This window comes from Lipophrys pholis, assembly GCF_963383615.2.
Source record: "Lipophrys pholis genome assembly, chromosome: 12".
Lineage (NCBI taxonomy): Eukaryota > Metazoa > Chordata > Actinopteri > Blenniiformes > Blenniidae > Lipophrys > Lipophrys pholis.
In genome coordinates, this window is record NC_137641.1 from 22,011,440 (window position 1) to 22,025,480 (window position 14,041).

The window sequence follows — 14,041 nt, forward strand, 5'->3', positions numbered from 1 at the left end:
AGCTGATGTTATTTTGTTACCACTGCTCGGGTTACAGGTACAAATCAATAGAACATTCTTCCATAAATACACTTACGTGCACTCAGCCTTCCCCACACAGATAGGCTTTTATTAGCCTCTCAAGAAATTTCTGGAAAAAAAAATATCCATACATGAATGACATTATAATTGCATGTATTAATCCTTAAGATAATGCTGTATGATTGCAGTACAAATAAGGCTTGGCACACTGTTTTGGGTAAAATATACCCAAGCATTAATAGAAAAAGTCCAGGATTCTTATGTAACGTTTGAAATTGTGCTGAAAGCCAATAGGAGCACAGTATTCCCCAACAATCCACCAATGAAGTCCTTGCAGAAAACATCATAAATGTGATCCCTGTGGCTGTGTGAGCCCCCCCCCCTGCCCCCAAAGGATGCCGACTCTGCCAATGCTGCTCTGAATAGTAGAGCGCAGATTAAGGCAGAACAGAAGTGTTGAGGTTATCACGCTCGCAAGACCAAAATAGACGCAGAGCGGGTGAGACAGCGGGCAAAGCAGCGAGGCTTGCGGTACAGTGAGATGTGCTTAGTGCAAGAACAAGAGAATAACGCTGACGGACAAAGAAGCGATGGGAAAAAGAGTAGATGAACGGCAGCGTTCTCGTGGGAAAGAGCTGCTTGGGCAGAAAGAGTATTTTTCACTCATGATTGACACATTACCGAGGGATGAGTTTTCCAGTTAAGTGAATCCAACGATTGGTGGAAGTCCAGTGGAGGAGGGCCACTAGTTCCTCATGTGTCCGTCAATACCACAAACCCGGCTCGTTTCATTTTATTCTGAGTTTTTACACATCTGCAGGTGATGCGTTCAAACCTTCAGCTTATCATATTTGATGCTCAAGAATTTGCATCTGCTGAGGTCATGAGGACACATTCAAACGCATGTAAATTAAATGTGCCACAGGATTTGTATCAAAGTCAAAGCAGAGAAAAAAACCATTTGCGACTTCAGAGTAAAAATAAATGCAGAGATGCATTATTGGATAAGCAGATTAATAAATAAATTGGATTGGCGGGTAACAGTTCAGTGTGTTTCAGTCTCAAATGTCGGCCTTCTGCATATATAGCGCGACAATTCTGCTGTTTACAGCTCATTTGTTTGTGGACATGAGTTATGTGACTTGTCAGGGAAGAATACAAAACACATTTGATTCTCTGTGAGAAACTCTGCAGACTGGGAGCGTGGCAGGATTCTGTGTGGGATAAGTCCGCATGTTAGAAGTGCTTTGTTTTTCTGACAACTAAATCAATATCCGGAAGGATAACTGAGGATGTGATTGTGTTTTGTAATCTTTTGTCTATTGTCTTCCCACTGATAGTTCAGAGATGAGCCGCGTGCAGTCGTGCAAAGTGATTGGAAAGTGTATATAAATGCAGCATTGTGGGTTTTTTTTTTTACTTTATTGGAGATGTTTTTTATTTATTAATATGTTTGCTTTATTTACATTTCAGTAATAGTACTTTCGTTCTTTACTTAAGCAGCAGGAGCTGCAGCAGAGTGGCGGAGTGCTGTTGCAACAATTACTTAATAAAAGCAGGATTAGCTTATCAAGGATCTGATTACTCTTCCATGGAGAGCCATGCTTTGCTGGCCATGCACACGGTGCACATGTTGAAGAAATAATGCCCCCTTCTTTAAAGTGTTATTTTATTAATAGATCACTGCTTGTTTTCTGCACGTTTAAAGATCCCATTGATCAGTACCTGCCTTTTAATTAAGTCTCTGGCTACAAATTGCTGTTGGGCCTCGTTACCTAAATGTACTTGTCTCTTTGCTAAAGATTCAGAGTTGTTACTGCAGACTATATTATCACCGTTTTTTACAGGACTTTGACATGATGTAGCAGGCTTGCGCTCTCGTCTTCTTGCGCAGTCTAGTCTATTCTCGTCTGTATTATAAACAGATCTGCAGACTGATTAGCTTCTCACAGCATACAGTGTGTTGCCTGAAGCTCTGAAATAATGCCAACCCCATTTATGTTTATTTATTGCTGAACTATACTTACATCAACATGATTACACAGTTCGCATTATAGTCACATGAATTAGCATTACTTCCAGCACGCTGCTCATCTTTGAAGGTGAGTATAGCTTTGGAAATATAATTTTTTGTGGAGTATAGCACATTTAGGCTTCTTTGCAGTTGCCTTTGATAGTTAAAAACTTTTTCTTTAGTGTTTAGTAGAAGGGAGACATCAGAGGAAAACCCCAGATTTGCCCTGTCCCGGGGAATTCTCATTACATGATAATATGATTTTTCAAATCCAAGTTCAACTGTAATTTTGTGATTAAGGAAAAGCAACAGAGATCCAAAAGGAGATTTACAAGACGATGTTAAGCAGGAGAATTCCAGATTTTCCTGGAAACAGTTTCGTCATCCCTCAATGTAATAGCCAGTGGTGGATTTAATCCCCTCAAATTAGTCCCATGCTAATCCCCACTAACCTCAAACAGAGGTCACTCATGTCCAATTTGAAGATGCATAAAGAACACTTTGTAATTGCGTGTTCAAGGCCCACAGCTTGACGATGAGTAATTCTCCTGCATGCTCTTTTCTCTGCACATCCGATTCAAAATGTCAGCCTAAAGTATACATCAACCTGACCGATTGCAGTCACGTAAAGCCTTCAGAAGTTCATATGAATCGCATGTTGGGTCACATGGGATTTTCATTGATGCACGCAGGCTTTCTATTATGTAAAATATTGATTCATTGAAAAAAACAACATTAAGTCAACTTCTGGTGCTGACTATTAACAACTGGTTCTCTTCTCAGAATATCTTTTTTTATGTAAGCATTTAATACCTGACAGGTTGGTATTTTGTCTGTGTACTCTCTCGTAGATTTAAACAGATGCACAAAGGCCAGATGTGAATATGCGGCTTGCTGATGGGACGCAGCCAGCGTGCGACTTTGTGTCACTATCATATCACATCTTGGCTGTTTGTCTCTGCTGTATTAGTGGATTATGCTGACCTGTGCCCCTGTCCTCAGTCAAAATTAAGCTCCATGCCCTTAATTCTGAGCTTATATTTTGCCAATGCCAGCTGAGAGCATTGGCAGTGCTTTTGGCTCTCTTTCAGCTACCTCCAGCTACCTTGTGGTCTCGCAGTTTATGAAAAGTTTATAGTGGCAGTGCATAAAGTCGCATCTTTAAAGAGGACAGGGACTTGGTTTATCGACCCAATGATATCTTACTTCGATGCAATGCCTCCGTCATGCGCTTTCTTTTTCATTTGCATTGTGATCAAAGGGTGGAAAAGAAGTTGATATGTCACAGAAAAGGTCACCGGGTCACAGTCACAGAATCAAATCAATACTTTGACATAAGAATAGCTCGGCTCAGACCACAGTGCTGCGCAAATATAGTCTTGGATGACAGCACATAGCTTAAGCTGGATGGATCCTGCAGCTTTGATCATGCAGAGATGTGATCATAGTGTGAGAGATTTGTTCTGTAAATCTGATGCGGAAAACGTCTCCAACTCACTTCTGAAGTGCAGTAAAAGAGAGTCACGGATCAAATCTATGAAAGCTCCCGTCCATCCATTCATGCAGTTCAGGTTCTCAGTGGACTAGAGTTAATCCCTGCTGGCTGGTTGAAGGCAGGTTACACAATCTACGGATCACTAGTCCGTCACAGAGGAAACACAGACAGACAACCACACAAACTCACATTCACACCTGTGAGCCATTTTACAGTCACCAATTACCCAGAGTATCCTGTGAAAAACATGCAAACTCCAACCAAGACTGGTGACCTTCCCGCTGTGAGGCGAGCGCGCTGAACACTGCACCTACTTGAAAGCATTTATGTCTTAATCAAGTGCTGTGTGTTTTGTTATGTCACGGCCTGTAAAAAAACCAACAAAGAAACATTGCAGCAGTTGAATCAACGTACAGAAAATCAGCATTGACAAAGTTATTGGCATTTTCTAGCTCTCCAGCTGGAAAATCAGGTAAAATCTTTAGCCTGAGTGTGGAGCACATTTCGTCAAACGATGGTTGTAACAGGACGACCATCTGACTTGATAACTGACCGAGTTGACAAGATGCAATGACTGGATGACAGATTTAGTAAAAAACAGTGTTTTCTGTGTTGTGGGGTTTTTGTATCTGGAGCTGAATCCACTGACAGGACGTGCTGAAGGAGACACGGTAGCAGCAGAAATATTTGTTTGGTGCACAAACAGACTGCTGTCAATTCGTCATCGATCAATGCTTGGCAATGATCTTAATAGTCGCATATTTGCACGTCATATAAAATGAAGTCAAGGAGTTTCACTTCTAACAAAACCCTGTACAATCTTCCTACATTTAGAGTTAATCCTCTTCCTGTGTTTTTTCTTGAATATTTGTTTGAGGCTTACTAGCTAATCATTAACACACAAAAGGTCAGATACACTTAATTACTGGATCTTGTATAGTCATGTTGTACAAATGCACTGCAGTTCATGTTATTACAGCTAACTAGAGATATAACTGTGTGAAAAATGTATATCATGATATCATGAAGTAACATGGCCGTGGTTGTCAGGGAATTTGTCGCAATGTTACATTATAAATAGATGTAGTACTTTGTCCTATTAGACAATGACTATTTACCCCATATACAGTATATACAGAGTTACTTCAAACACACACACACACACGCACGCACGCACAAGTTTTATTACACAAGTAATAAAATTAAGTGAAATTAAAAATTAAACAGGGAGACAAACACAAGCCTAAAATAGAATAAGTCAGGCAAAGGTGGTAAAATGGTGAATGATGAAGAAAACAATAAAAGGGCATGAAAGAGATTGTAAAATATACTTTTACTTACTAAGAATAAAAAATACTCAAACCTAAACTCTAAAAAACAGTTATGTACAAAATTGTTGTGCCAAATTGTATTTAATAAGGATTTTTGAAGTAAGCAAAATCCAGATAAAAGAGCAATATGACATTAATACAAATAGTATTGACTAGTATAACTTCCATAAATGTATTATTATAATTTTTTTAGGTTTTGTTTCTATTTCACTTTAAATTTGGTTGCGCCATAGTCTTTGTTATAAAGCAAGGGTTTTAATTCTAAACATGAAGAAAACTGTTAGTTTCGCAAGAATGTGACCCCTTGGTACGGAAGTTTTTGTCCTTTTGCAAGAATGAAAGTCCTTATAAAGGACATAATCTCCAGAGTGCTGGATTCAGACTCTGGTTGATAAAGGAGGGTGATGTCTGTAAGTCTTTAGTATTTAAACTTATAATCCATAGTTTTAACCATTAGACTGGGTACTGTATCACACATCAACAGTTTCATCCTTTCATCATTCTGTAATTGAAAGAAGGAGATCTTGTTTTTTGTTTAATAATTTGTGCCACCGTGGTTTTCCCGGATACCTGACCGGTGATCTACACCTTAGTCAGTACACTATTAATAAACCACTACCTTGGGGCTTTGAGCTGCCACTAGTAGACTTTTCAAAGCCGTGCTCCAGAAATCTAAACCCAAACAAAGCCCACGTTGTGTTAATGAGTTTCTACATCTCTCGTATTTGGCCTCCATGACTCAGCGTGACCCAGAGGTCACAGAGACCTTCCAGCAAGACGGTCCCTGGAAATTTGTAAAACCTTTCTGCAACCTTTACTTGAAACCACTTTGTCACCTGATTTCTCCTGGAAAAAAACAAAAAAACCAAAAGAAACTGCCACCTTATTTTTCAGTCTCTCTCCTTTTTTTTGTTTGGTTACCTTTAAGTTGAAGTGAGAAAGTGCTTTTTTATTTCTGTCTGCTGCAGATTATTTGCAATTCAAAGTAGGGCCAAAGTGGGGCTTCCTGTTTGCAATCACGCAGGATTGTGTACCTTTGCTCACCCTTGTATCTTCCTGTCTTTGTTTGCCTTTGGCCTCTGTCTGTTGATCTGTCCTGTTATGTCATCAGACTGTGATGAATGTAAATATACACCCACACGCAATGAAGGAAAAAGTGAGCGTTATGCTAAATTAAGAGTAGAGACGTCGGTAGCCGAAGATACTGGGGGCCATCCTGTAAGCGAGTGGCTAATTTTAGTGTTTGAGGGCAGTGCACTGTATCTCCCTGCGGATGAGACGAACCCCAGAGGGATCTGAGCATGAGCTCGGGCTCTTGTTCTCGCCTCTGTTCTGCGCGTGGACACTGTCCTTTGTGCAAAAAAAGGTTACGGGCTGGTCACAATGGACTGGGGTGGGCAGAGGAGGATTCAAAGAGCTTTTAAAACACCTGGGGTTGGTTGGGATTTTAACATTGCATACAAATGGCCCGAGAATTGTGGCTGTGTAAATCCAGCTGGATTGGCCTTCAAAGGTGACAACAAAGCTGAAAAATCTATGAAAAAACTATTATCAGGATATCCCATAATTCAGGAAGCACAATAATAAAAAGAAACTTGAGCAATAAGTGAGGTTAATAACGTCTGACATAGAATAATTAATCTATTGTTTATTTTAATAAACCATCATCAGTATATTTAGATCATTATTTCATTATTTGTGCAAATATTCTCTCCCATTTCCAGTCTTACATAAATTCTTGTTTTTTAAAGGTCGCAGGTATTACTCATTCAGTTCCCTGGTCTTTATCATTACAGAAACAAAAGTTGGCCTCTTATTTTTTTACACTTTTCTCATTTTTTGTAAAAAATTTATAATTTATATTGTTGAACCAATTAAACTGCAATCACACTTGTGATGAGTATATCGGGTAATTTGCGATTAATGTAAAGCCGTTAACCTAAAATAGATAGTAATTACCTGAGAATTTTAATACCTCAATTCAACAACCTGGGAAATGGGGCGGATTTATTACGCAAAACGGACCAATCACCATTTGTGTTTCCCCGCATTTACCTTTTTTTAGGAGGAGCAATCGAGCTCCGGCGTGGGAGAGATTAAGAAATAAGTAACCTGGAAATAAGAAATGGGTTTCGTATGCTAATGAGAAGTGCTAAATTAGTGCCACAACCAACCAGGCGTGAGTCAATTCTCTCCAGCCAGATCGGATGTAAATGAAACCGCATCTCGCTGCACATATGCTTACTCACCCCGCTGATGACTTTCTATTCTGAAACTTTCCTCCTCTGAATTAAAGAGCCTCACCAGGTGTAACACTTGTCCAAGCACATGGAGCAGAAACACACCCACACACACACACACACACACACACACACACACACACACACACACACACACACACACACCAGCTAATTATTCTCGAGCCCCCCCCCCCCCCCCCCCCCCCCCATTCATCTCGCTCACTCTGCTTTACCTACTCTGAGCTGCATGTGTGTGCTTCCTCCACTGGTCAGTTTGTTTTGGAAAGCAGCCATGTTGAATTATGCACAACTCAACATCTGTGAGTGCAGAGATGCACACACACACACACACACACACACACACACACACACACACACACACACACACACACACACACACACACACACACACACACACACTGCAGCCACCAAATTCTTTGGTGACCAAACAGGCTCACCATGCCCTCAACTTCAAAGGCAACTTTGTACTTTTAGGAGTGTTTTAAGTGTTTTTTTACTCTTTTTTTTTTTTGTCTTTTTGTTTCTCTGAAATACCAACGTCTTTTATATTTTAGATGCGCTAAAGATCTAAAGTCGGACCGCCTTCAGTGTTGCTGTCTCGTTTTGTTAAAATTGAACAGGAATTTGGTGCAGTACCGGAGTCTGAGTCAACATCGAGAAAGTCCCACTGAACTCTCCCTCTTTTTCTCCTTCTGTGTTTCTCTCTGGCAGATTTTCCATATGACCTATGACCTGGCTAGTGCTGTGGTAAGAATATTTAATTTGATAGGGATGATGCTGCTCCTGTGTCACTGGGATGGCTGTCTACAGTATCTGGTGCCTCTCCTCCAAGACTTCCCCCCTGACTGCTGGGTGTCCCTAAACGGTATGGTTGTAAGTATTGCACTTTTTTTCTTCTTTGTTTGTTATTTTTGGAGTCATGGTTGTAAATCTGATGCGGCCTTCCAGTTGGAACATTTGCTGAGCTCAATTTTCCTCGCTTGCTGCTACAAATGAGGAAACACTCGCTTGTCAAACTTCCCATTGAGCCCATATGCAGTTTACAGTGATTAAAGCAGCAGATTTACCACAACGAGACATGGCCAGATCTGGAAACAATGGATGGTAAATCTCACAAGTTTGTTAGTTCTATCCGTGCAACTGTTAAGTTTGGCTGATTTTTAATTTGTTGGATTTAATCAAAGCTAAATTAACAAGCAACAAGTCACAAAATAAAGCAGTTTGAAAAGCCGGTTTCAGCTCGCAGTTAATGAAAATGTAGTTAAATATACATTGCAGCATAACATTCAAACCATTTAACAGTAAATATGTTACAGACCGATTCGATCAGTCTTGACCTTCAGTGTTTGAACTCTAGTTGACGCAAGGAAGGACAACTAGTGTAAAAAGCACAGATGACACTAAAAGAAGAGTCGCTGAAGGGAAACTTAAAAATTATTTGACCCAGATGAAAGCTCTATAAATATGCAGATGTTGAAATAGTACACATAAGTCGAGTTACAAACCAAGTCAAAGTATCTAAACTACTGCTTCAATTAGTTCACTCAAGAAAAAGTTAGTTTACATTACCAGAGGCTCTAAAAGTAAAAAGTAGCCCTGTGAAAGTAATTTTCTCCAGCTGCTCCTCTTCCTCAAACATTCCTCACTGAGGACACATATGGGGCCTGAGCTGCTGCCCTGCTTCGTCGTCGGCATCACCCCGTTCGCTTTCAGCCATGCCGCTCCCCGTCACGAACGTGACATCCGATATATGCCTTCTATCCGTGGTCAAGTCTCCGTCTTGTCCTTCTTCCATCAGCTGCACACTGATGAAAACACCAGAGGATCATGTTTTCTAAGTGTTATTGTTGACCATGGAAAAACATGCGATGGGACAAGAAAACACTTAGGAATACTTAAAAGGGAAGACAAACTAAAGCGGGGGTGCTTGGTATGTTGATCGGGATCGACACGCAGTGCAGGACGAAAACAAAAACGTGTCTCAGGCTAACATACAGACTGTTGCAATCTTATGAAGTCATCGACTGTTGTGTTACACGATTATTGTGGAAGAAGCTGTATGGTAGATCGTGTGATGTCACACGTAAACAAGGCAGAAGCGTTTCTACAGGGCGTCCATGCCAAATGTTTATCGTTTTTTTTCAGTGTCATGCAGGTTAAAACCACATGTATTATTGATAGAGGCTGTCCTTGTTTGCAATTTATGATCTTAAAAAGATATTAACTGTAAATGATTTTAGGAATCTGTTTGAGTGACAAGTTTTGTACAGAAAAACTAGGAGTTTTGTGTATAGCTAAACACTTTGTGAATATTCCTTCTGGCCTGTTATTGGATATGAAAACATCCAAGGTTTGTGTTATCAATGTTATTTGAATTCAAAAATATTCAATTTAATTAAATTGTTGTAAGTTGATCATTTTGATCGGGTATTCTTAAAAGTAGGTGTTGTACTAAAATGACAAAGTGAAACTAGAGAGATGCTATGAAAAGAAAAATATTCTAGAGAAAGTACAAATACTTTGGAAATCTATTTCAAATGTGCCTTTGTTTTCAGTATTAGTACTATTTTCCCTTTCTACATGTGTAAGTTAGTATAGCGGTGCATATCTGCAAGTTTTTTATATATTCTTTTGTGGTTATCACTTTGTAAATTGCAGAACTTGCTGAAATACTACAAATCAAGCACAGTAACAGTTTTGTCCGCTGGCACCAGTGTGAACCTCACTGTGATGCTGTGACAGCTCTTCTCTGTGAGCTATCATTAGAACACAATTAATGATCATGATAGAAAAAAAAAAAGCACTAAAATCTGAGTCTGTTGGGTAAAAGATGAGATTCAGCTTGTTGGCGAGCTGCTATATCTACAGTGAGCTGCACTGTGGTGTAAATATGCAGAAACTGTGAATTTATGTAGATTATTGAAACAGTGATGCTGTTAAACTGCTTATTTAATTACAGCATTTAAACGCTCCATGTGACAATTTCCTCTACAGCAACTCCCAGTATTCACAAAAAATAATATGGGAAGACATTTACTGTCATTGTTATTGGGGGACAGGTCAGACAGAAGCAGCGACATTGGCACACACACATTATGTTCATTCTGTGTTTTCCAGTTAGGTTTGCGTTTAAGTCAGCTACATTGGTTGGTGTTTGCAAATTGACAGGGGGGAGCACATAACTCGCAATAGTATCCAGGTTCAGCCATAACATTATGACCAGAGACAGGTTAACTGAATGAAACTGATATAAAACTGGGACTTTGTAATAATAGATGCGTCCACAAAAGAATGAACGAGTGGAAGAATTTGAGTTTGACAATAACTAATAACAAGACATCAGATGTCTGGAGGAGTGTACAGTATGCTTGCACAGTTTGCAGCAGTTTTAGCAGCAAAACAAGGATATGTCATTGCTGATTAGGGAAAAAAAAAATTCTGCTGTGAAAAAGGAGCATTTAAGACCTTGTGAGTTCTCCTATCTGATTTTAGTAAATAAGTGAAGGTATTTTATATTGTATTGTAGGAAAACTGTGGCGTTCCCTATGAACACAGCTTCTGCTCGTTGGCTCCTTCCCTCTACCTCGGGTCATATATATATTTTTTGTTTTCTTAGATATATTTTACTGTATTTGGAATCCTTCCTTTCTTTTTTTTTGATTCGGGGTCAAGCGGACTACAGTTGCTCCTCTCGGAGTGATGTGATAGTGTGGAAGTGTGTGCAAGCCTTCGGGGGTCACACGGAGAGTAAATACTTGCCTGTAGAAGTCTTCGGAATGCCCGTCTCCCTCTCTGCAACAAACATCCCTGCACTCCGCATGCACACTGACTGCTCAGAGGCATCAGGCCCAAAGTGCAAATGTCAGCCTTCTTCATCATCACAACTTTGCATTCCACTCTTATTTTTGCTTGGAGGCGATGAGTTGCCCGAGTGAGTTCAATACCAGCTACCATGTGTTACTCATCCAAACAGACATTATCCATCTCTGTTTGCACCTCACAAATTTGCATCATTTAATTCATCACATACCGTCATAGTTCATGTTTACTAACAGTTTGACCTTGTGCACAAAATTAGACCAACCCAGACTTTCATCACAGTCACCCATTCATATCTACGTGCAGCTAATGAAACCAAATTATGAGCCGCTCCTTGTATTTGTACTGGGTCACAGTGAATCTGAAACATTTCCTTTCTTGTATGCAAATCAATGTGAAAGGGAAGTTGTGTAAAAGGTTAATTTGCAGCCCCCTGTGTGGCAGGATCATTTCCACAGTGGCTGCAGACTGCAAACAAAGAAGACTGAAATGTGTGCTGGCAATGACGATGATTCATCTAAACTCTTGCTAAAATGACAGTTAAACAGATCCCTTATAGAAACAACAATACTGAGATGTCTCTGACCTCCTCACGGATGAGTCATGTTTCCACAGACGTGTCCTGACTGCGGCTGCTTGTCTGTATGTGCAGCCTAATAGGGACTGTTAGCACAGGACACTGAAGGGACCATTTCCAGTCTCACCTGTCACATCTTCTTTCACTGTTGAATAAGGATCACCATCCTATGCATTCTCAGAGATCTTATGAACATGGAGGTTGTGTTTGAGAGAAGCAGTCAGGCAAAACTCTTTCTAGATGCTGCTTTCATGTGCCATGTTGTGAGTCATTACTTCATTAGATAAGCAAAATGTATTATCAATCAGGCCTCTTTAAAAATGTCTTGAAGGTATTTATGAACTTGGACCTCAGAAATGTTGGTGGTTGTGTACAGCATCCCTGTTACATTTTTTTGAAAAAAAAGTTGAATTCTCTTAACTGAACTTAGTTGCTTAGTGAAACGAGTGGGGGAAAAAAACACTCAAATAGATTGTTGAAATCCAGTGATTATTGATGATTGTGGCCATATTGAGGGAGAAACTGTTTTATTTTTATTATTTATTTTCAGCGGTCTTCATACTATATACAGGTGATCAGACATTAGTCCAGTAGAGCTGTTTCCACCTGTATGTACAGTCATGTGTTGAAGTATCAACACCCAAAGTGCACATGTGTACTTTATTAAAATATAAGATGGTTCGTGTTTTAAGGCTTTCTTACTTTTGGTGGGATCTAACAGCATTACATCTCATGAACATCTGTATCAATCTAATTGAACAAATATCTTTCTAACATTATTTAGTTAATCTAACCATGAAGATAAATGTAAATCATATGCAAGCTCGATGTTAATTTCAAGTGGGACTTGTGTTATAATGTCACACGAATGAGAAGCCACGGTTTTGCATGGGATCAAATGTTTGATGGGTGAAAAATGTCAACAAAGGTCATCTTCCTTGGGGTGTTCTTACTTTTTGATATCAGCCAACGGCGCCGTCTCTGAAAGCGAGCAGACATTCAGAACAATGGAAGTGCATAATTATTACAGTAATTATTTTCATGCAAATGTTCCTGTGGTTTTCTGTGCTAATTTCTCCCTGTTTTCGTGATGACTCACAGCATTCATCAAAGCGAAATATGCAGACGCTCGTTTTCACAAAATGCTAAATAATGACTGCAAATAATACAGTTTCTTCAAGTCCTATACAGGAGACATATTGGAAGTAGAAAAAAAAAATATGCATAAGTGACTAAAAGCATAAGGCACTGTGGAGGATCAGTTCAGACCAGCGAGCATAGTGTTACTGACTGTGATGTGCTAGAATGAGCAATTTTTGGAGTCCTCCCTGTGGATCTCTGCAGTGTTCGAGGCCTGTGCGCTCACTCCGGTCTGGCAAATCCAAAGTGATAAGCCCAACCCACATGTGGGATCCCTCTTCTCACACCATCACAATGCATTAGCATTCATAAGCTCTCACACACACACGCACACGCACACGCACACGCACACGCACACGCACACACACACACACACACACACACACACACACACACACACACACACACACACACACACACACACACACACACACACACACACACACACACACACACACACACACACAAAAGAAATCTTGATAAGATATCATTTCTAGTTCTTGCTGCAATGTATAAATACATTGCGTGTTCCTCTGACCCGTCGGAAAAGAGACGGTCAGTCGAATGTTGCCTTTTGCGTGGTGCACATTGGAGCTGTGTCCACTCCAGAGTGGCAACTTTAAATTTGGATTGCGCCACATTTTTGTTCCGCTGTTGTCTCTGTACTTTGTGTCTCCAGCTGTGAGGAGAAGAGTGAGGCCAACGAGGACTGCAGATACTGCTGAGTGGTGCAGTACAGGGTGTAGGGCTGTTATCTTCTTGACTAATGGCCTGAGAGTAGCTTCTTACTCTTTAGAGGCTGCATTTACTTAATCACTAGACGAGATAATGCTGCTATCACTGTGTTGGCTCAGGTTAGCGAGTGATGGGCTGCTGCATTTGTCTACATGTAGCACATGAGGACATGCGTTTAGGAGCATGTGCGTTTTAATGAATGTGTGATTGCTGTTCTCAGCCAGGATCACATTAGGAGAGAGACAACTGAGCAGGATCCTGTCGAGTATTTATGTCTCAGAGATGATTAGAGGCGAACAGATACTGTAGGTAGACACACTCTATTACAGGAAAAAAAAAAAAGGCAGATCGAGCCATGCATAGTCTTCCTTTAACATCAGTCGCCCTTCCTTGCTTCTTTTATCCTTGGACCACCCACTACATTACCATTTATTTCATCCCAGCCCCCCTGAATGAGTCACTTCCAACAGCAGGGCTCAGGCCAGAGTTTATGAATTAATCAGACTTTTTGTCTGTCCTTTTTCACATGGCACTTCCCTCAACAAGAATGCACTGCTGTCAGTAAAATGTAATGCTGCCTCTGTAATCCTTTTGTGGTTCTCTTGGTTTGTTGTTTGCTGCAGAGTAGCCTTCCTTCGGTTAATTAAA

The 14,041-nt window shown here is 40.2% G+C and overlaps 1 protein-coding gene across 1 annotated transcript in view; it reads left to right on the plus strand.

Annotated features, from left to right (window-relative positions):
- The window catches only part of hcn1 (hyperpolarization activated cyclic nucleotide-gated potassium channel 1), a gene marked incomplete at its 3' end in the record, with an annotated part of 70,090 nt that overhangs the window by 22,419 nt on the left and 33,630 nt on the right, over window positions 1-14,041 (plus strand). The window contains exon 3 of the mRNA XM_080477423.1: window positions 7,834-7,995. Within this exon, the coding sequence (XP_080333549.1) occupies window positions 7,834-7,995 (162 nt within the window). The remainder of the gene's footprint in view (window positions 1-7,833; window positions 7,996-14,041) is intronic.